This window comes from Opisthocomus hoazin, chromosome 4 (genome assembly GCF_030867145.1).
Source record: "Opisthocomus hoazin isolate bOpiHoa1 chromosome 4, bOpiHoa1.hap1, whole genome shotgun sequence".
Taxonomy (NCBI): Eukaryota; Metazoa; Chordata; class Aves; order Opisthocomiformes; family Opisthocomidae; genus Opisthocomus; species Opisthocomus hoazin.
In genome coordinates this window covers 70,200,215-70,223,617 of record NC_134417.1, presented here as the reverse complement: position 1 = coordinate 70,223,617, position 23,403 = coordinate 70,200,215, and the positions used below count along the sequence as shown (strand labels likewise).

Genomic DNA, 23,403 nt, shown 5'->3' with positions numbered 1-23,403 from the left:
GCATCTCCCAGCTAAGAACTGGGGCAGAGCTGCAAATCCAAAGGAAATCTGGTGTGCACTGGTGTTTGTGCATCCCACAGCAGACACATGAGAAAGCAGTGCTGAAGCCTGACCCTTGCACGTGGACGCACCGAACCCCTGCAGGGACAGCTGGCAAAGCATAACTGCAGGGTTTAACCAGAAATCCTGAGTGCTTTGCTAGTGCAGACAGACCTTGGGAACATGACTCTCTGAACTGCTGAGCTAGCATTGATGTGAGACAGTACCCTTAACAATAACTGCATCTGAGCCCTCCTATTCCAGGTCAAATGGATTATCTCATTCCTGGAGTGAAAGGATCCCAGACACAAAACATATTTCAGACATTTGTGAAAATGGGAGGCCTAGGAGTAATTCTTGGCAAGGTAAGTGTGTGAACTTCTGTGGTGGCCACAGTAGAAGCCAGCCTCTGAGGTGTTGCTGTTCTGCTGAAAGTTTAGCTGGTCTTAGGACAGCAACATGACTCCTTAAAATTGTGCTAATTGTTATTAACTTGGAGTTGGGATTTAGCAGCACCCTACACAAGTACCTTTTTTGCACAATGCTTTGTCACATAGAAATGACATTTATTTCTGCTATTCCTCCAGTGTGAGCTAACATGAAAAAGGACTAAATCTACTCACTCTTGCCAGCTTCTGTGATTTTTCTCAGGCAGTGTTTAGTGGTTTTCTCAAATGTAAGCTGAAATAAAGGCGTTTTTTGCTCTGCTCAGTTGCAGCAAAAAGTAGAGAAAGATCACCTAAGTGTCGGGTTTACCTGGTCTGAGGTAAATCAAGAGGGACTGACCTGTGACTTTTAAATGGTTAAAGCTAATGAGGTAACGACTCTTTTGCTGGGGATGCAAAAAGAATATACAGTTTGGCATGGGGCGCAGGTGAGTTTCAAGTTGGTTTACCATCTCTTTATTCTTTGATTTCTTTCAGGTAATATAGGAGGAAACAGAAAGAAAGTCAGAGGCAAAAGATTTAGGCCACGATCTAATTCAACTGAGTAAGTCTGAACTTGTAAAAGCAAAGCCAAAATGCAGAGTTTTCATATTTGTGTTTTGTAGATGGAGATTAAGAGTACTAAAAAGTAGACAGCTGCATTTTTGTTCTGTGGCCCATTCTGATTCCTGACTGATAATCTGGTAAATGGTTTGGCTAATGTATTTCAACCTCTTCTTATGTATTCTTTATAAATTAACTATCAATTTTCTTTTTTATATAGGCTTCCTCACAGTCGTTCCCATAGCAATTCCCAATGATGGTAGCGGCCTGCACCATCACTGCAGGCATTTGTCTACAGTAAACTGCCATTGCTGAGTGTATCCTGGTTCAATACTGAATTTCTGATAACCTGTTTCCTACCTTTGTCTTCACCTTGGGTTGGGCCATTGCAGAGTTAGAGATTTGTATCTCTGCGTACCTGCCTGGAGGTTTTAGGAGAGGTATTTCCTTTGAGAATACCCTGAAGTTTATTGTTGTAAGCCTGAAACAGCCAGTCTTGAGTAAGCCCTGCAATAAATGGGTAATGAGAGTCCTTGCAAAGCAGCTGATCCCCAGAGCTGTCCAGTGTGGCTTAGAGTTGCTTGCTGTATTGATCTGTTGGTTACGTTTACTGAAGAGCCCATGTGGGCAGTGCTCCCCATAGGGAAAGAGTCTTACTTATGTACTTAAGTCTGCTGGTTCAGGCTTCTTTCATGAATGAATGGTGGATGGCTGGAAACATAATCTCTGGGCTTGCCAAGCACTGGCCTGCTCTTACAGCACTTACGCCGCACGGAAATGACCGCTTCCTGGACCACAGTGGCAATGACAGTGCCCTTTGCCTGTATCATTAGTACTAACTTTGTACCTGTATGGGCAAATGGTCTTGATACCAACCCTGCTGGAAGCTAATAATGCTAACTCCTCTCTGGGCCCTGCTTTCTTCAATTTGAGGATTTTGAGTTTGTTCTGAAACTTTTCTTCCACCTGCAGTGCACTGTCTTGAGGTGAGTAGGCTCAGAAAGGTTCATAGAGAACACCCTCTGTTACAGGTTACAGAAATAATACTTTTAAGTACATTGCAGTTATAACATTGCGTGGTCAAAATGGCAACACAGAACCAGAAATTTTAGCCCCAGATCCCTTGGAGGAGTTTATCTGTGAAATAGTCAACTGCCCTTGTGCTCTTGGTCTTTGTGCTGATAAACTCTTACTGGAACATTATTTTCTTCTTTTTCTTTTCTCCTTGCATGAGACAGTTTGATAAAAGCAAAATTAGTCTGACCGAACTGCCAAGAATACAGATGAAATTGCACATTCTTATTTAGAAACTGTCCTGTGCTTTCCTTCATTTTTCAATTGTATTTTTCAAACAAAATTTAAAAAAAAAATTAAATTAATGATACCATTATTCTATCATTCAGCAGAAGTGTACACTGGGGCTCAATTGGTCCTTAAAGAATGAAACCAGATCAGCTGATTTTAGCCTAGAGTGAACATAACTGAATGGGAAGAGTTTTGTTTTCAGTAAAAGCAAAAAAAAAGCTGGTGGGCATGTTTTTTCCTCTGTGCTGCTCAGCATTTGCTCTGAGAACTTTGGAGCACTAAACAAGTGGATAGACAGAAAGTGAGTTGGAAATCTTTTTCCCTGCAATTTTTTTTTCTTTTTTAAAGGTGCCCCTGAATTTCCGCCTAATTCTTTGCTTTCCTTCTTCCTGCTTGCTGTGGCCTCTCAACCCAGCAGCAGCCCTGGTGCTAGAGGGAGGAGGCTCATACTTCCCAAGGGCTGTGCAGCAGCCTGTTAGGGATGATGCACAGCATGTGTGTTCCTGGGAGAGATCTGCTGAGCAGGAAAATGCTATTTCTCGTGATGGGGTCTATCCTGAATTGCACAGGACTGCATCGCTTGTCCGAGTCTGCTTGGCAAGCCTGTCACCCCTTGAAGAGAGAGCTCCCACAGAATGATCCACGTGCTGTGCCAGTTCAGTGAGGAACGGAGGAAATTGCTGAGGGTGCACAGTGGCTCTGGTTAGGGAGATAACTTCCTTTGCAAGCAGAGAAAATTGACTGAGAATGATCTAATCGTGGCCAGCATTTACTCCTTTAGGAAAACAAAAAGCAATGCAAGCTGCTTTGAGGATGCCTCAGAATACATCATGGAGGCTTTTCCCAAACAAATTTACGTTCTTACCTTCTCTGGGAAATATAGAAGAATGTGGAAATCTGTGCTGAAACGGTGGATGGCATTTGGAAAGTCCACCTGTGTGGCCCCTGGGAGTCCAATGAAGCATACTTGTTGAGATGGAAGACGAGGGGTCACGCTATTGGTCTCCTGTTAGTAGTAGAGACAGTGTAGTTAACCGCTAGAACACTGGGTTCATTTGTGCCATACCTTGTGAAGAAATTTTTTTTTTTTTAAGCAGATGTGCACTAGTACAGTTGCCTACAAAAGTGTTCGACATAATCATGAGTCTACAGCAACTGCACGTATTGTGCACAAGGGTTTTTTTGTATACAGCCAAGCACCAGATAGAGACTCGTGTCTTTGAGGAAAATTTCTTAAGCATTGAGCAAGGTTTGAGCTCTGCAGCCCTCACAAGCAACACCGACAGGAGGGTTGCAAGCACATTGGGCAGTTCCTAAAAAACGTACTGCTCGTGCCTTTGTGCAACTCCTTGTACCTAACAGGTACGTGAACAAGGCTTCTGCTAAGGCTTTAGCTCTATGGAGACTGCTAAAGCTCTTTTGGGACGTTTTTAATTGTTTCTAGATGTTTTAAAACAGAATTTGTGTTCTTTAATAAAGGTTCAGTTCACACAGAAGGAATGCCAACGGGCCAAATGTTTCTGCAGCTTTTTCATAAACAGGGTTGGTGAAACGGCCTGATGAAACAAGTTTTCGATTAAGATCAATTGGAGTTATCCAGGAATGATAATGAGGGTTTTCTGAATAAGCTGACAGTTTAATTGGGAACTTGTGTTAAAACAGGTCCCAGGGAACGTGCATTTTGCCAAGCAGCAGTTCTGACCTTCGTTAATTTGCACTGCTTTTCCTATAAGCGCTTGTCTTCCTAGTTATTATAACTGATACAAACATCTTTGGCTTGGACTTTCTATTATATATTGTCTTTTTGCAGCAGGGTAACCCATGCATCTGAGCCTGGGCTTTCTCTCGCCCACCAAATCCCGGCCCAAGGCATAAGCCCAGGGGGTTCTGACCACCCCCAAACAGGGAGTCGGGATCACAGGTCAGTCTCACCTGCCCCTGCGTTCTGGGCTGCCATTTTATCCTGTGAAAAGTCCCTTCCCCCAGTATACAATAGTTTCACTGTGGCAAAACACCCTGACTGCTTGGAGGTGCTCCTGCTGTTGCAGCGCTAGCTAACCTTCCTCCTCGCCAGCCTGAGGAGTACGAGTACTCTTGAGCCCAGGTCTCTTGCCTTGTTGCATGTTGCGCTGCAAGCCAAATTGAGCTGTTGGGCTAGCTGTAGGCTTATGTGTAAGGACACCTGTGTTTTAAAGCAGAACGTCTCACTCAAAGAAAACGTGGAGTCTGGCCGTTGCTAATGAACATGTGGCCAAGAAGATCAACCTGAGAGCTTTCTAATGATATCACATAGTGGTCTGCAGTAACTCAAGTTTAATCTTTCTGTAACAGATTAGTTGAGGTGGTAAATGATGGTCTGTAATACAGCCAGACCCAGGAAACCCTGCAACACTGTTGTGCGACAACTGCATGCTTTGATACCACGTTACACTTTTTGTTTTCTAATACAGGAAGCCAGATTGGGAGTGTTTCATGGTTACCAAAAGACCCTTTCAAATGAAAAAAAGCAAGTCAAAAGTACTGCAGCAAGTACAAGAAAATGTGTAGTCTCACCTACAATTAAAGCTAAAGCAGAAGTTTATTAGTTCCTGGTGATGCTGGCGTCAGCCTGTTGCTTCACTTGCGGTTCAGCTGTGGCTGCGCTACCACTGTGGACATTTTCTTTCTCTAAGAGCCCGAGCTGGAAAGCATAAAGCACTCCTGATTCCTGATAAATAAGCAAGCTGAGGAAGCTACTTAGAAGCACTTGTGGCTGAGGGCGAGTACTTTCTGAGAGCTGTGGCTGTGCTTGCGCAGGGCGGGGAGGAGAGGTTCCAGAGCTAAAAAGGAGCAAAAGAAGTCGAAAAAGTACTGCTGTTTTTTTCGTCAACATGGTTTGAAACATGGCGGGGATTGAACAACATGATCTGGCCCAACCTTTACTCATCTGAGTGATTAATCCCTTGTGAGGCCTGTTCCCATGTGTGATGCCGTTGGAGTCACTCTCATAAACAAGAGTGGCAGGAACTGGCCCAGAAATACCGAAAATAGAGGAATTTTCTTTCCCTTTTTCCTTGGGTACAATTTGTTTCCAATTTTAGAGTGTGCTAGTCTCTATTATATAAATGTGGTGATCACAAATAATTGTTAAACTGTTGCCATTCTTATACAACAAGAGCAGACTTCACATTGGAACAGGCAAACTCCTATTTCTACATTGCCCTTTTTTCTTAACATGACAGAGGGGGACAAATTCACTAATCTTGTTATTGGGGGCTAAAAGAAACCAGTTACAAAAAAATTTTCTTCTTCCCTGGTAATTTGACTGTCAGATAATTCAACACCATCTTTATTTCATAGTTTTCATGTAATTAGTATGGGTATGCAGCTCAGACTTTTTTCCTAAAAAGTGTGGTTTTGGTATCAAGATTGCTTCTGTAAAATGTGAGATAACTCTGCAGCCCACCTCCATTAAAGCTTTTTGTGGTCCTACCAAATTAAATGATCGTTGAAAATTGAGAGGGTTATTTGCACATAAGTGTAAAAATTGCCACTGTAGTGGCAAAAAAATCAAGCCTTTTAACACACTGAGGCCGAAATTCATTCCTATAGAAAGGGCCAAGCCCAAGTTACTGTGCTCATTAAGCTATTGTCTTGCAATTTATTCTAGATTGGTGCAAACTTGTGTCTTCAACAAGCAAAGTACAGGATTAGAGCCAAAATGCCCGTTTATACTTATTCTGAGATCGTGAGAGGAGTTCAGACCATGAGCGTAATGTTGGCCCTCTGCATAGGAGTGAATTTTACCCTGAAGACATTAAATGAATGATGTATCCCAATGAGTTTCCAGATTAATCAAACATGAGTGTCTTGTTGTAGGTCAGATTTTCTCATGCAGTTGTACACGTTGCCTAGTCCTCACCCAACATCCATACTGATTTATTTGCTATATTCACTTGCATTTTGGGGATGAAGACATCCTTGCTAAGCTTGTGCTGTGTGTTCTCAGATTTTCTATTCTTGTTCTTCTGCTTTCTCTGTTCCTTCCATTGCTTTCTGCAGGTATTTAAACCCATGGTTCAAAAGAGAATATAATGTAGCTAAGTGGGTAGAAGATGTGAATAAAAACACTGAAGGACCATACTTTAGGTATTTTGTAAATTAATTCTATATCATTTTTAAGAGCTGTTCCAGCATATACAAATATATTGGGACTCCTACCTTGTATAAATCAATACAAGTTACTGTAGGTGCAAAGGGCCCCTCTTCTTTTGCTGCATTTTGATGTCTGTTTTTGGCTTCATGTGCAATTTACAATTATTTTTCTGAATGTTTTGATGAAGCCATTGACAAGGGTGTGTGTAGTGCATGCTTTCCCACCATCATCTATAGCTTGTAGTAGCTTTCTCATCATTTTATGCCAAGTAGTGTTTTATGGGCATGAGACATATTTATCACTAATAAAGTAGTATTAACGTAAATAGAATGTAATTTACTGAAGCAAGTGGTTCCAAAACACATTGACTCTACTCACTGTCTTATATAGTGCATACTAAAATTAAATGAAAAAAGAGTAAAAAGTAGTGGTATTTTACCGTCAGCATGCAATGAAGTAATTAATATTTTGTAATTGGAAAATTAGATGAATGAGAATATACTCTGTGCTCTATTTAGCAAACTACTAATGAATCTGTTACAAGTGAGTGTAGGGTTCAGCCAAAAATGTCACTTGTTTTTGAGAGGGGAAAGTGTGTATTATTTAATATATTCCAAGTTAAAAAGGAGAAGTATGTATGAGGCTGGCCTCCCTGTTATACATGAATCAGGAGACTGAGAACATTTTAGTAGATTCCCAAAAGACACAGTCCCACAGCTGAGACAGGAGTTTGCATCAGCTGAAAAAATCAGCTGGCATAGGAGAGAATGGAAGACAATTAATGACGTAATATAAAACGTGAAAGAACTTGATGAAGCTGTAAGTTGACATACCAAAAATCAAGCAGAAACAAGAACTGTAGAAACACACACAAAAAAAATACAAAGCAAAATCTTTAGCCAAAACAGTGAAGGATGTTGAGTATGAGTAAACAGAATCTTAATAATTATGCTATATTAGTAGACCTAATGATTGTGCAAAAGGGCAGAAACATTCACTACATATGTCTAGTGTGTGTATGAGAAAAAAACTTGATGGAGTTGTATCACAAGATGCCAATGAAACACTTCTATTCCAATAGTAGCACTGGCAGATACTAAATAGCAGACTGGGAATTTAGTCATTTTTAGAACTAAAAATGTCCCAAAGTCTTAAAAGAGAATAAAATTGTCACTTTTTAAAAATGATTTGTGTTTGCTTTCAAGAACTTTTAAATCACAGAGCAAGTTGCAGGGAGGCTTTCCAGTGAACAAATCGAGCAACTGAAGTAAATTTAAGCCTGCCAGTCCTGATCTTGGTGCTGGTCAAGGAGTAGAAATCCCTGACACAAGAATCCAAGGCTTATGGGAGGGTGTTGTGCTCTTGCCTACCAGTATCAGCCAGGTCTCAGTGCTGGTGCTTGGACATTCTGGCAGGTTGTATTGTGAATCTGGTAGTTTTCTCATTGCTGGTTTCAGCATTGGGATAGGGGGTCCAGTTCTGATGTCCGCAGTTCAACAAACATGTTCAAAAACTGGAGAGATTTAAGCCCTGAGAAATCTTAGAAGGGACTGCAGGGCTTCAAGTTGTTCAGTTTAATGGAGCAGGCAAATGCTTACTTGATCATAAAATCCACATAGCTGCACATGGAGCAAAACCGTTGTGGGAAGACCTTTAGACTAGCAGACTGAGACTGATAATGACCAAAAGTCACTGGAAGGTGAAATTAGGCAAACTCACATTAGAAATGAAGTGTGTTTTTATTAGCAAACCTTTTCCTAAAAACACTCTCTGGACCTTTGTTGTTCAGGCAAGGCTATCAGCTATGGAGTTAGATTATGGTGAGTGACTGTCTTTCAGGATGTTGGTATCAGGAGCCCTGTAGTTGCAGTAAGCAAAGACATTGATGGAATATGAAGATAGCGCTAGTTTAAAGTGTGTTACGTTAAATGGTTTAGTTAAACAGGTTTAAATTCCTGTGTGGATACTCTTAATTTGGTTTTCATCTTTTAATGTCAGTATCTCTTGATTTAGTAACTAGATTAAATTGATGGGAGCGTACCCCGCCCCTGAAGGTTTTCAGCTGTTTCACTGCATGAGTCACATTTCTAATTGTATTTGAGATAAACCAAGCATTTTTTGCATCTGGATGAGGATTAAGCTGACCCATGTGAGTTTTAAGGGCTGTATATCAGCAGAAGTGAAACAAATTAAAATTTTACACCATAGAAACTTACTAATGACTGCCTGCAGCAGTAGCTTTAAATATGGAAGAGAAGCTAGAATAAATTTAGAAACCTGTATGTCCTAATTAATTGAGGTAGCCATGGGGAGGTATTCTGCAGGCACATTACGGAAGGCAGAGGATCAAATCTTCTCCTGGGATAAGTTGCCATAGGCTTATGAGAGGTTGGACTGAACAGTTTCTCCCCAAAACCCAGGTGCAATTTTGATTGTTAATCTGTCACAGACTAGAAAATACTGTTCCTAAGAATGATGTGTCTGAACATCATATGGCTGGGATTTTAGCCTGTGAAGTGATTCATCAACAAAACAAAACAAGTCTTGTTTGGTAAACCAGAAAGTTAGGCTGAAGTCAGGCTGTCCAGCTGATACTACGTGTTAGGAATCACAGCCCAGGAGAAGCCATTTACACCAGATGAGTAGCTGAGTAGTTTTTTTGTCGCTAATCATCTTTAATTTCTCTTTTCTTTGAAAGACGTCCTGAAAGTAACACTGCTGTTTTGCTTGTCTCCCTGTAGATTCAGGAGTAATGTGTTGATGACTGGTGCTGTTGCAGGTAGAGTTGAAGTAGAATCAGGAAAAAAGACAAAAACACTTCGTACAATTCCTAGGAATGCTGCAGATTTTCAGAAAACAGAGATAGTAGTCATCATAAAGACTTTCTCCATCAGCTTAAAAAAGCCCTGTATGAATCAAAATTTGTCTCTCTGACACCTGGTTACCTAGTTATTATTTTTTTTTTCCTAGTCTACAAGTCTAATGGGTATTTCTATATAATTACTTTTTATTAATGATAATAATAATATTAGCTGGTGTCTCTGGCACCAGAAAGCTCACATCTATGGGATTCCCTTCTGTAAGAAAACAGGATCTGTAAACAAAAATCTCATTTTATTGCTCAAAGTCTAGGCTAGATTTTAATTTCACATGCCAGGCCATAGCTGCGTAACTCCAGCAATAAACCCAGGCAGGAAATCTTTTCCTAATTTCGTCTTGGCTGCAAGGCACGCTGTTTTACCAGTGCGATACTACTACTTATTTTTGTTACTGCCAATTACAGTGGCTACTGCACAGATTGACCTTATGAAGTATGGTTAAGGATTGCTCTAAATCCTTACTGAATCTTGAAAGACTCAGGAATCATGATGGTATCAGAAAATAAACTGTTAGAATCCCCAAATACAACATTTCTGTAGATAATTATAGATGAAAAAAGACTAGAAGGTACCTTCTGAAGCACTGAGCTGCCTACATTTCATTTAATGCAAATATTTACAGTAACTTAGATTCTGTGGGAGTTGTTTAAGTATACAAATAGTTTACAAAGAAAACAGTTTTTTTAGATGGAGACCCAGGATGCATACCCGGAGGGAGAATGGCCATTCGTTATGAGAAAGGAATTGGCAAGGAGCATGGTGGGCAGGAGACAAAAGGCTTTCCATTTCCCTCTTATTTTTTCTGTGCTTTGGTGTTCTTGCTTTCTTCCTCAGTTTCATCTCAGCTCCTCCTCAGCTGATCATTAGCCAGAACTGGCTCTGCTGCTCTGTGAGGTCCTTTACCTTTCTCTGTAAGCATCCAGCTGAGGCCAGAGCCATGACCAGCCATTAGCTCCCTGCTCTCGCTGAAGCAGCTTTAGACTGTGCTTAAAGAAAAAAAGAAAAGTTTTCCCCATTACAGCCAAAGCAAAATATTGTCCGATGAAGAAAATGCCTATTGATGTCAGTAGGATCAGGATTTTATTTCAAGAGTTAGGGAAAAGAGTTCATTAAAGCATGTGAGCGCCTGCTACTGAGGCATTGCTGTGTGGTGCTTAAAGTGGATGGCTCAAGCCACAGCCTTTGCCTCTTCTGCAGTCCCCCACAAGCCAAGCCTCCCCTCTGCTGCTGCACTCGCTGAGGAAGCTTGCGCACATCTGTGGTTTTTAAAAAGAATTGCGTTTAAAATGTTAAGATGTTAGCCACATCAGTGTTTTTAGAAGATCCCAACTTCCTAATGTAGCAAAATTTAGGCTGATCATGTTCTACAAAGAGCTGAACCTATGTCAGCAAAGTTCAGGTTGTAATGGTAGTATCTGCATTTGGGCTTGAAATGCCTTCTCTAGGTTGAATGTTAAGTGAAATTCATTAAATTATTTCAGTCTATGAAACAGAATCAAGGACAGCTTATGAACAGTTCAGATCTGTCAGGGCCGCCTGCCTTGCGTTCAGCTAAAATGACGCTTGAAGATGCAAGGTGTTTAGTTGTGTGACCAGGTGACATATTTCACACCATCTCTTGTGGGCCAGCACTCTCCCCCTTTAGGTGACAAGAAGGCAGAGCAGGCAGGTGCCTGGCTGCAGGCGAGCACACGCAGATGTCCTTCTGCTGCCACTGCGCTTTGTTGTGAATCCCAGCGTGATCTCCCCACACTCTTGGTTTCAGCTTCCAGGACAGAAAGACGGTCACAAAGTGGCCACTACATCTGGCTTTCTGGTCAGAAATGAGAAGTCTTGAGGTGCATGGGTTTATTTGGGGTAGGTGGTAAAACCTCTGAAGCTGTCATGGCGTGTAAAGGGCAGAATGCAGTCTGCAACCCAGTCTGCTTTCCTAGTTGTTTGTGTAAGTTTCAGCTGGAAACAAGATTTGTCATGAAAGCTAACGGATGTGATGGCAGGAGAACTGAAACCCCAGTGAAAGCTAAATGGATCCTACCCTTGACCAAACTGCAAAGTTTTGCCTCCCTTTAACCCCAGCATTACCCGCAAGTGTCCCTGAATGCTGTCTTCCTTCCATCCTGTAAATGAGAAAGGTCATGTCTGGCTCTTTCTCATTTAAAGTACATGTAAATCTGGGATACACAGCACATACACAATTGCAGGGCAGAACCTGATAAGTGATCAAAAACATCTCAAACAACTACGCTTATCACGCGAAAAGCATCCTAAGATCTGTGAGCGTATGCTTAGTAGCGATATGTTTTTACAGTCTCAGTAGATGGCACCAAAGATGACAAAAACCAGCACATAACTTGTGTAACAGAAAGAAGGGGTGAGGGCTTGTGAGGGGAGGGCAAGGTAATTTCTTTTAAGTGTGCAACTGCATTTTCGGTGTATTTGACTGTAGCTTTGCATGTGCAGGTGAGCAGCAATGTGTACATCAGTTAGGCTGCAAACCATCGGTGAGCTGGCAAAGCGAAGCAGAGCTGAGAAGTAAGAGGTGTAGGCAGCTATGCTGGGTGTCTGGGCTTCAAAATCTTTTGAAAGGGCAGCATTGTGTTTGAGTTGTGGTGTAAAACTACCTGGCTACGGGCTCAGCTAGGGATCCTGGCCAGAGGACCTGCTGTGCAGGGGAAATGTTCAAGATGCCCTGTCCTTGGGAGGGTTATTGCTCCTTCCAGGATCACCCCCTCAGGCTGGTGGGCAGGTATCTTGACCATGGCTTTCTCTCTCTCCATGGCCTTGTCCTGTGGTGCCTAAGATAACCTGTGGGAAGAACCTGTGGTGTGCAGGAGGTGATGGTGTGCCTGGCTGTGGCCAGCTGTGGGAGGTGCCTTCATTCTGTGTGCTACCACCTGACTGTGGTACCCATACAAACAGCTTTCTGATGGGGCGTGCCAAGTCAGATCTAACACTCCCCAGTTCCTTGCTTCTGATCTCCAGGTGCATCGTTATAAATTTAAATGTGAAGATTTTAAATCCTCCTGCAGCTGTGGGGCAAAATTTGTGAATAATTACATTACTAAAAATATGTAAAATCTGCTCTCCTTATATTCCCCCCCTTTCTCCTCTCCTTATTTTTCTGATTCTAGATCCACTAATAGTTTCTTAATGATCTTTATCAGTCCAAGTGCGGGCACAGATGAGAGGAGTTGTACAGGTAGTGAACAGCAGGGCACTGCTGAGAACCTTTCACTGCATTTAAAATAAAATAACCCGTTTTGTTGCATGTGCAGTTTGGTGCCCAGATCAGTGATGCTGGATGCACAAAGACTTGGTTTATACTGCAGTAGCTGTGTAAAATTTTCTTCCTGAAAACATTCGTGTATGTCCAGCTCATCTTAATGGGTGATCAAAGTGCACGTGCTGAAGGCGTACTCTCCAGTCTTTGGACCTAAATCTTTTAAGGGCTGTTAAACTTGGAGGCTACAGCATGAGGCATTAGAGCACGGTGAGCCAGACTGGAGAGCTGTCACCAGATAATCTCCATTGACGCCTCGTTGCTCTTGGCTGCCATCAATCATTGTTTGTATGGGAGACGAGAGAGTGTGCTGCTGTAGGGAGCTACAGACACAACAAAATGGTACAGTAGTCTAAAAGAAAAGAATAATTATTTAAAGGTAAATGAATTTCATTTAGATAATAGAGATACAAAACAATTCCTGACACAAAAGAGTCCCTGCCTTGTCTGTAATCCTCCCTAGATGAAAGGACCTGATCCCGCAAATCCCAGAGCCAGGAGTGTGGGGCTGTCTGCCAGGGGTGGTTCCTGTGGCTCCTTGGTATCTGTGATGGTGCTCATCACTGGGGTCTACAGCTGCACACCACGCACCTGCCTGCTGTGTCTGAGGGGCTTGGAAGGCCTGTCTGTAGAAAGCGAGGGAAACCTTCCAGCTTCAGGGACACGTTAAGTTCAGAAGACAGCAGGCAGCAGTACTCAGGGAGGGCCTGGGTGATGTGCCTGCGCTAGTGGGAGGCCTCCTTGAAAGGATGCCCTCAGTCTACAGAACAAGGTGGCCAGGGTAGCTCAATTTTTCTACTTTGAGGCTTTTTTTCTCTTTTATTCTGCCCAGATTCAGAGCCTGATAGGAACCTCTCAAGTGGGAAAAGTGCAGAATCTCAAAACAGAAGCATAAGAGTTTTTCTTGGGTATAAAATTTCAGTCAATAATGTGCTGCTGCCTTATTGACATGAAAAGAATGCCTTTCATGTGATAACAAACATTTACTTGCTCCTGCTTACTCTACTCACCTTGTACAGAAATGCTGATTGCTATTGACTAATCAGTCCATTTTTGTATATTCTCATCAGACTCTTTCTTTGGCTGGAACAATATGCACTGTATGATGCTTGCATGTCTAATAATTTGTTATTAGCACTTTGTATATGCCTTTGTTACTTCACAACTAACAGTTTGGCCTCTAAGTGCATGCATTTGTGTAAATTAATATGTTATAAAATAGTAGATTTATTTGCTATGTTTTTATCAATATAGGAGATGTGCAAGATACACAGAAAGACACTGATAATTGCCATTTAGTCACCAGCAAAAGGCATTGTTCAGCTTGATTTATACAGTCACTGTTTCTATTTAGGCTTCATAATGCCATGTCTATCTTTTAGCTCTGTATTTATTCAATTGCAGATTTGGTTTGGTAATTTTATAGTGATTAATTACAATACCATATAAAACAGTTTAAGAAGTCGTTTTTGTTATGCAATACAATTCTAACAGGAAGTAGGAAATTTTATTTTTTCTTCCAGTGTTCCTGAAAGCTATAAATACCTTTGTTCATATCATGAAATTATTAGACTACTGATCAAACAACTTTATCTCCCCGATATTGAGCTAATAATAAGCTATATACTTGGTTGTGAACCAAGCTTCAGAGTAATGGCAGTTGCTGTTGCAGTGCTAGGGCCTGAAGACATTACATTTATTTTGTGTGTTTCAACATCTCAGGACACTGTCTCCTGCGAAGTCTCCATCTTCGTCCACTGGCTCTATTGCTTCCAGCAGAAAATACCCTTACCCGATGCCACCGCTTCCTGACGAGGAGAAAAAAGCCAACAGGCAAAGTGCCAGGGTACGTGTCCCTCTTCGCTGTGTGTTTCGTCAGTGACTTGATTTACTGGTAGTTTTTCGAAAGGAAAGCATGGTAGATCAGCATCTCTGGATAAGAGAGAGCAGCAGGGGCATTTCCTTCACCCCCTTAACTCCAGAAGCTGCTGGAGGCTGAGCTTCTGGCAGCAATTAGGCAGCCGTGGTGGCTGTGCTTACAGATGTCCCTTCAAGTTGCTCTTAAACCTGCCCTGAAGCCCAGATTTCACTAGTTCTCTTATTTCAAGCTGGGAGCGTGCCTGGGACAGCTTTTGGGCTGCCGAGGACAGGCAGCCCTGGAGCAGTTGGCCATCTGCTTCTCCCCACTTACCCCTTCCGGGGGGCTGACACAGCTGGCGACTCTCGTTCGGGCTGGGGGATAGCTGCTTTCCAGCTTTGTGGAAGGGTAACTACGCTGCAGTTAAGGAGGATGTGGAGGGCTCGCATCAAGAGGGCTCGCATCAAGCCCTTGCAGAGCTGGAGGGACTTTGCAGCCGCGTGCCCTGAGCCCCCCCGGTCCCCCAGGGTGGGCAGGCACAGCTGGAAGGTGCTGTGGATGGTGGTGCTGCGCCGCAGGGTGCGATTTCCAGCTGCTGCCGAAAGGCAACGCTCCCCATTGCATCCTTTGTGTCAATTCAGACACAGCAGATACTTGAGTAAGCAAAAAACCTCTGAAATTTACATTGGTAGTTTTACTTGTGATAACTGTAGTTCATGTTCCTGATGCAGGTGAGACTCCCATCTCTGCTCTCTGTTCTTACTGTTTTCCAAGAAATAAAGGAGCGGAGTGCTGCCGAGGGGACCTGCATGCTGCTACCCCCAGTCCTGCTCGGGGCAGAAAGCTGTGTGAGGGGCAGCACAGGGCCTCCCAGGCGCATGTGGGGCAGAGCAGCTTGTTGGAGGGCCTGCAATGAGGTTTCTCAGCCCTGGAGCTGCCTTGGGATCAGCTCAAACCTGTGGCAGAAATCCACGCTGCCCTGAGCTGGGTTAGTCAGAAGAGAGTGGGAAATTACACTGATGTTAGCGTAACTGTAAGGTAAAAGCTGTCTAATACCAAGCTGATGGTACACTGACGGTTTTCCTTCGACCTCTCCACACTGCCAGCTGTGGACATTTACTATGCTGACTGCAAGTCACGCAGAAATGCTTGAGACTGCGGACTCCCGTGGTCTGGACAGAGGGTGGGAGGAGACCAAGAGCGTAGCCTTGGTGACCCAAGTGATGCAGATGCAGTTCCCCGAACAAGTTCCTCACACTGTTTGGGTAACAGCCTGTTTTATCTTGGTGTTCAGTGTGTGTTTGTGTTCCTTTTCCCCCTCTCCAGCTATGGGAGACGTCCATTTAGCTGCACTGTTTTCCTGGGGTGACGTCAGAACTGTTTACTTCGAATTTTATAGAGACTCAGCATCACTGAGTCACTGCGCATTCATCTGCTCTTCAGACCGATCGAAAGATCAACAGAGATGCCCGTGGTCACAGTGAGAACCTCCTCTCATCTGGAAGGGAAAAAAGCAGTCTCTTTTTTTCTTTCTTTTTTGTTGACTGGTATTTTATGGATTTGGTGAGCAACCAAAATCGTAACAATTAACAGGGGATAATTAGCCCCGACGTGACAAGGCTGTTCCATAGGATGACAGATGCACTTACCTAGAATCCCAGCTGCAGGCCGTTTGCCCATCCCGCGTAAGAGGGGTTTTTCTCTGGTTTAATGTAGTTCTGAGTCAGACCAGAGTGGAACTGGGAGGCGTCTCCAGGAGAGCCCAGCCGATGTAAACTTGTATGCTGTATGCATGAACCTTGTGTTCTTTACTTTCCACATGTAAGGGATAAACAACATACTGTAGTAGAAATTAGCATGCAGGAGTAAGAAATACAGGATTTTTTTGTGACAGGATTTCAAGCTTTGAAAGGCAACTATTTGACACAAACGTCAAACAAACAAGGATTATATCTTTTTTTTTTTACCTTACATGTTTATAATCTCAGTATACAGATTGTATATATGTAAACATTTGATAATGTCAAAAGTAGCTGTTATACATAAGTGTATTTTGCCAAATGCCTAAAGAAACAGTCATGACTAACATCATCACACTTCAAATTTTCTAATACTCCAAGCAGACAACTTTGGAAATACAGAAAGTACAGTACTGTAAAACCGTGTCTCTCAGAAACTGGTGTTTGACCAAAATCTATGCTATCTTTCCAATATCTTATACCGTCTTGACAATCTCAGTTATGTGGTAGACTGCAGAAACCAGTACAGCAGCACTTTGTCTTACATCATCGTAAGAGGAACCAGCCAAAGTACCTTGCTTGCTGAGGTGACGAGAACATCCTCTCACAGGTGTCACCAAGAACGATTCCGCAGATTAAGTAATGCACAGTCCAAAATTACTGGATGTTTGGGAATACTTCTAAGTAGTCACTTCAGGATGTGGTGATGTGAAGTCCTCTGGTGAGAGTTGCTGTGTGTTTTTGACAGAGCATTTCAGACGCTGTTTTAGATGGCAAGGCATAGCTTATGAGAAGCATAACGATTTCACTGCACTAGACAATAACGGTGCTGGGCAAGTGGCCAGTTTCATTGCTGTCTTTTAATTTTTATTTGTTACTGGAATCGCCTTTACCACGCACTTGAGTGCTATGCTTGCTGCCCCTGAAGCCCCCTTGACCACCTTTTTGGGCATTAAACTGAGTACAAGTGAGTTTAACCTAAAAAAACACAGAGGGGGTGGACCTTTACCGTGGAGATGTTAATCTTGTGTGTAAATGGATGGTTAGATTTCTAACACCTGAGACTTCTAAAGGTTGTTGTAAAACAAATGCCTTCTGGGCATTTTCAGTCAGCAAGAAACTGGACCATATTAAATCTGTTTATAATTCTCCAGCTTTCCAAAATTGACTAATTATTAGCTTCAGGTAGTACCACTGCAGAGTAAAACACCCGATTCTGTGTGGTGCAGTTGAATACTTTGCCCAACAGCTGTACGATCAGTGAGATACTATTGTGATGGGAACATCTGTGGGGTTTCTGAATCTTCTACCTCTTACCGTGTATTTCCTTTAGTAAGTGAACCCAACACTCACAGCCTTCTAATATATTTTTTTAACTTCTGAGTCTCTCAATAAAGTCAAATATATGTAAGATTAAACTAAGCAATGTTTAAAGATGTCAGCAACTGTAAAGTATGTAAGATTTTTAGAAACACTATATTTTATGATTAGGCTGTGTGTTGGATTATGACAAAATATTGGCCTTGGAGTTCAAATGATTTTCCTTCACAGTCGACAGGTTCTGGTAAGTATTTTGGAGAAAGGCAAATATGAGTGAGTAGAAGTAGATGCAGACAGACCATCTGGAAGGAGCCAGTCGCTAGTAATTGCTTTAGGAAAAGATTCTGCACTTCTGTCAAGAGTGTATCAGTCAGCACTGAAGAATATTTTTTGCAAAGATTTACTTCTAGTGTAGCTAGCTGGATTAAAGATAGTCGGTAGTGTATAGCTTGTGAAATTAGGGCCTGAGCCATAATCGTTTGAAATCAGTGTGTCTTTTATTGATCTCACTGGACTTTGAGCAGGACCCTCAAGGAGCTCACCCACCTTAGGACATCATGCTAACCTGATAGCCTCTGTGTTACTCTGTTGCCTGGAAGCTGTTTCCCCTCACCTGTTAGTATCTCGTCTTTAGTAACTGGACTGTTCATCACGTGCCTTTTATGGTATTTTGTTTGGAAGCAAACTGGCATGTAATTTTGAATAACCCTCTTAGATTTCTGTGCATGTTTTATGTTTACCACTGTTCACTCTTCCCTCTCCATTGTGTCTTATCAAGAAGCAGCAAGATTTGGCAGACTGAACTGGATATAAGTACTCTCTGTGTAATGTTGATAGCTTCTTGTTTTGCAAACAAATGGCTCTCCTGACTGTACTTTCAATGTAGTATGTACTTTCAGCTTCTCTGGTTTCGGTATCATTCATTTGTAGCATATGATGACACAGTTACCTGTGTGGTGTAAGTTTAACAGTCACTGTCACATTTGGAGGTACGTAGTGACTGGAAGTCCTGGTAAGAGCACCAAGTTTAAGTTAAATAAATGTGGACTTTCACTTTGATGGTCTAGAGTGAGAACATCACAGGACTTGGGTTTTTGCAGAATTCTTCTGCAGAGGAATTTGCAGCGGGTTGGTAACGTGGAGACCTTGTCAGTGCACAAAACCTGAGCTGGCAGGGCTGCGGGAGCCTCCCAAGCCAGCAGTGGTCAGAGTTGTTTGCTCACATTCTGTGCTCTCCTACTTCTACAGTGTAGTGTGTTCGAAACTTGCCAGATTAATAACCTTGAAGATCGCAAATATTTTTATCCACTGTAGTTAGGTACACTGGCAATAGCAATATAAATTGCTGCCTAATACCTCATCCAGCCTAAAACAGAGTACTTGTATTGTCAGTAAGATAGCTCAGTTATTTTGACTCATTTAGACTCATGCTTTTATTTTGGTGTTATTTTTATTTTAATAAATGAACTAGTTATTGCCAGCTATGCTGTAGATGCCTGTTGAAGTGGGGATGTTATCAGTTCTTCTCAAATAGAAGTAATTGTCCATATGAGCGTAGGACCTGCAAGATGAGCTATACTTAAGTTAGTGTTATGTATTTCAATGTGGGAGAAGAATCTTGTATAATTTAAAATAAAAGTAATATGACTAACTGATGGAGACTTGAAAATAGAGATCATATCCAAATAGTAATGCTGCACAATGATGCCACAGTTTAACACGTGAAAATTCACCTGCTAATTCTGGATTTTTTGACATAAGAACTTCAGTAATCCATACTGTAGACTTTTGGTGAAGATACTTGGGCAATATTCCAGAAATGGTTGTGATTGATAATTTACATATAGTTTTGTTATATTTAAATAAGTAGATTTAAGGAGGTTGTTAATTTCATACAGCCTATCTTTGGTTAAGTTGTGAACGTAAGTCACTACTTGCCAGTTATCTGATTTGAAGCATGGCTTGGCTTTGAAGATAACTACTTCCAAATGATTTAAGAGTTCCTGATTTTGTTGAACCTGCTAAGCTGATGTGCTCGTTAGATAATTCTGATTGTGCTGATGAACAAATGGACCGTTGAGCTATAGCCTGAATTAAAATCAGAAAGAAATTGTGTCAATAGCTAGTGTTCTGAAGTGCTCTTCACCCGAATCCCTGTTGCTGGTTTTAAATGAACTGAGTGGTCAACACCAATGCGACAACCATTTTTAAAACCACAGCTAAAAATAGCGACACACACAATTACAGGCATGCATACACTACAAATTCTGACCAAATTTGCAGCTATTTCATTAATGAATTCATTAGTTTGGCTATGATAGGATGTAACCTGAAAGAATGATCCGACTCCATAACCCTAGCGGATGAGAAGTTAGCTCTTAGGACTTGCTCTGTCATCAAATCCCAAACCTAGCTGTTGTAAGCAAAATCACCACCCTTCAGTGTAAAACTCAGCAAGCTCCTGTTCTCTTCTCTTCCATCCCCTTTCCACTCCTACTGAAAAGTATTTCCATGAATGATCATTACATCCACTAACAGCATCTTGTGTTAATTGGCTAAGACCACAAAGCTGCTAAGTCATCTTTCCACCCAGTGGCCTGGATAAGGTCTATCCAGTGCTGTTAATATGTCTTTTGCTCTTGCTGCTGTGTAGGTGATGGAGCCTCATGTCTCCTGTGCAATTTGCGCTGGTAAATTCATGGGGTGGCTCAGCCATCCTCTGTCTTTCTCACTCTCTAGCGTTGTTCAAGGCTAAGTCTGTGAATCTAAAAGTTGTGCTGTGTCCTGTTTTCTCTTGTGCCAAGTCTGAAGGTCATCCCTTTCTTTCCCTACGTTCGAGCATCTGTATCATCAGCAGACTGACTGGGCCACTGTTATCAACCACAGAGCGAGGTTGTTTGCTGCATTTTTAAAGCGTTTGAGCATTCTGGTCTCCTCCGAATCCATTTTTTTTTCTGTCCAGAAGGGATTATCCATCAGACTGCTGAGCTGATGACCTGCTGTTTGCGTGTTTACGAGACATCAGCAATACAGGATTTGACTTTGATCAGATTTCCTGAAGACAAATATGAGTAAACTGCACACATACGTACAGCTTCTCATCCCATGACAGCACGGTTGGGTAACGTTCCTGTGTGCACGTAACTTATAGAGCAGGAAAAAAGGAAACGGTGAAACCGAGCACATAGACATAGTTGCAATACAGGAGATTGAGTAATACCTCCTGTCATCTACGCTGAAAAACTCCTTTGACCCGAGTATTTTCCAAGTCAGCTCATGAAATACATTTCTGGTGCCTCAAGTATGGATGCTGGTGTAAACTGAAGCATTGGGAACAGCAGCTCGCACGCCCAGCAGGTGGTATCTTGGCATCCCACAAGTTCTTGGCAACTATTTAGAAAAGCACTACAGCAGTCAACATGAACATGTTATCTCAGCCAGGTAATCAAAACAAGCAGTAAAAATGAGTTCAGAACACAGAAATGTGGCTGGTTTCTCACACTGGAGAAATTTAGTACCCGACTTCAAAACTGGCTCACCTAGCCAGGTCTGGTGGTTTTAGTTCTCTAAAATCCAACCTGCACCAGTTTCAAAATGTAAAAATAGGTGTCTTAATTACTAGAGCATAAAATGTCGAAGCAACAAGCTAAGTTTTTTTCTGTTTCTGTATTCCTCTGAATAAAAAAGATAAAGTTTTGGTAAAAAAAAAATCTTTAACGTGAGGCCTTAAGACCTTATATAGTCTAACTTTAGCATGGAGAGTCTATTTTTACAACCATGTTAGAAATTCTGTATATAGGCCTGACTGACCTTGTAAGTATAGTGGTGCTAGCAGCTAATCATGCAATAGCGTAAGACTCTGTATAACAGTAAATGCTGATTTATTTTGATTACTGGTACAAGGAGTCCTGCTTACTGCCTGTGTAGAGACTGCATATTTTATGCTTGGAAATACAGTCCAGAACATATTCAAACTGTGAATATATAACCTGATTTTTCTTTTCTTAAGGGTAAAGATATATTACAATAGGTAGTGTTTTATATAGAATACAGTACTTATTTTTATTGTTGCATAAAAGCAAAATATTTTTTTCAGAATAGCAAAGCATTACGGAATTTTTAATCCACTGGAGAAAACACTATTTACAGTATGACCAATTCTTTCAGCAAAGCTTTTGGGGTGGTACATACCAATTGGCTCCGCCAGCTTCATTTTGTGCTAATGTTTATCTTTGGCTGTAAAAAAACCAGCTGTCTATTTTTTCACTCACACCAGCCCTTACTGGTAAAGCACTGGAAGAGGCAAGGAGAATCACGTTTCACCACTGGGGCTGGGCTAGTATTAGCAAAAGCAGCCAATCTATACCATATTCTTGTCTTTGCTAGCTAAAATCCTTTAAAGAACATACCTGACGTAATAGAAACATAAGATTTTGACAAACACCAAAATGAAGCATTGCAATTTACAACTTTCTAGCTTTGAGTGTGATATTTTTGTCATAAACATAACAGGCATTGGGCTGTTGAAGTGAATGAATCTGGCTTTCATGTAGCTAAGCAAAATGTTGCTTTTTATAAAATAAAATCATTGTAATTTGGGGTTCTAAATTCCTACTCACTTTTAATAACAGCATCACAGTATCCACTTCTATAAGAGTATTTAATACAAATGCCTGTGGTTTTCAATGTTACTACCATACTGGAACATCAGTAAAGTGACTTTCAAAGACAAAGGCTGTTGTGTGTGTTCTGTTCTCAGAAGTTCTTATATTTAGCACTTCCTGGTTTCTAGGTCTCTGTGAAAAAAAAAGATGCTGCTGTGTTCATGGCAAAAAAAAAAAAAAGGCTAATGGCTATTAATAGAATACAGATGCTATTTTTAAGAGAATACAGATGCTATTTTTCAAATTCCAGCATTGAAAATGATCCTGTGTGCTTCCCAGTCTTTGTCTTAGGGTCCTGCTGTTCTCAAGGCCAATCTAAAATTACTGTTCCTTAGGTTTCCATGTCTGAGGGCAACCTAGAAAAACAATCTTCATTCTGAACTATGCCCAATTGCTTGCACGAGGATCAAGAGCAATCGCCCCCTTGGTGTCACCTAAATGTCCTTCCCAGTATGCCCTTTGGGAAAGAGAAACCTGTGAGGAACCTTCCATGTCCATGACAACTGATGCGACGGTCGGTCTACAGGTACCAGAACATGGAAGCAGAATCATGTCTATGTGTTTAAAAACCATTTTTGAGGACAGAAAGAGAACTAGCTTCTGAAATCAAACTAGAAGCAATATCCAAAGGATTCTGAATTTAAGTAGTAAGTCCTACTTGCTGCTTTGAATTTAGCTAGCTTTGAATTTATAGCCCAGAAACCAGTGACCTGGATTTTACACTATTCTTAGCAAGCTAGGGTATAAAACAGTATTCAAGCAAGAGTTCTGCTCCGAGGATTATTTCTGTTGTTTGTCCAGTGACATATACACATCTCAGGGGTCCGTACTGGGACCGGTGCTGTTCAATATATTTATCAATGACATGGACAGCGACATCGAGTGTACCCTCAGCAAGTTTGCAGATGACACCAAGCTGAGTGGTACGGTTGAGACACCAGAAGGACAGGATGCCATCCAGAGGGACCTGGACAAGCTGGACAGGTGGGCCTGTGTGAATCTCATGAGGTTCAACAAGGCCAAGTGCAAGGTCCTACACCTGGGTCGGGGTAATCCCCAGTATCAATACAGGCTGGGGGATGAAAGGATCGAGAGCAGCTCTGCTGAGAGGGACTTGGGGGTACTGATAGGCGAAAGGCTGGACATGAGCCACCAATGTGCGCTGGCAGCCCAGAGGGCCAACCATGTCCTGGGC

The 23,403-nt window shown here is 41.9% G+C and overlaps 1 protein-coding gene across 5 annotated transcripts in view; it reads left to right on the top strand.

Annotated features, from left to right (window-relative positions):
• ADAM22 (ADAM metallopeptidase domain 22) overlaps positions 1-22,271 on the top strand; it is a 134,257-nt gene extending 111,986 nt beyond the window's left edge. For 3 of the 5 annotated variants that reach the window (XM_075419398.1, XM_075419400.1, XM_075419397.1), the window contains 5 exons: positions 304-404; positions 963-1,029; positions 6,375-6,461; positions 14,350-14,473; positions 15,812-22,271. In XM_075419398.1, the coding sequence (XP_075275513.1) occupies positions 304-404; positions 963-1,029; positions 6,375-6,461; positions 14,350-14,473; positions 15,812-15,832 (400 nt within the window). In that variant the 3' untranslated portion in view covers positions 15,833-22,271. The remainder of the gene's footprint in view (positions 1-303; positions 405-962; positions 1,030-6,374; positions 6,462-14,349; positions 14,474-15,811) is intronic. The other 2 variants (XM_075419402.1, XM_075419399.1) reach the window with 1 other exon arrangement.
• The last annotated feature ends 1,132 nt before the right edge of the window (positions 22,272-23,403 follow it).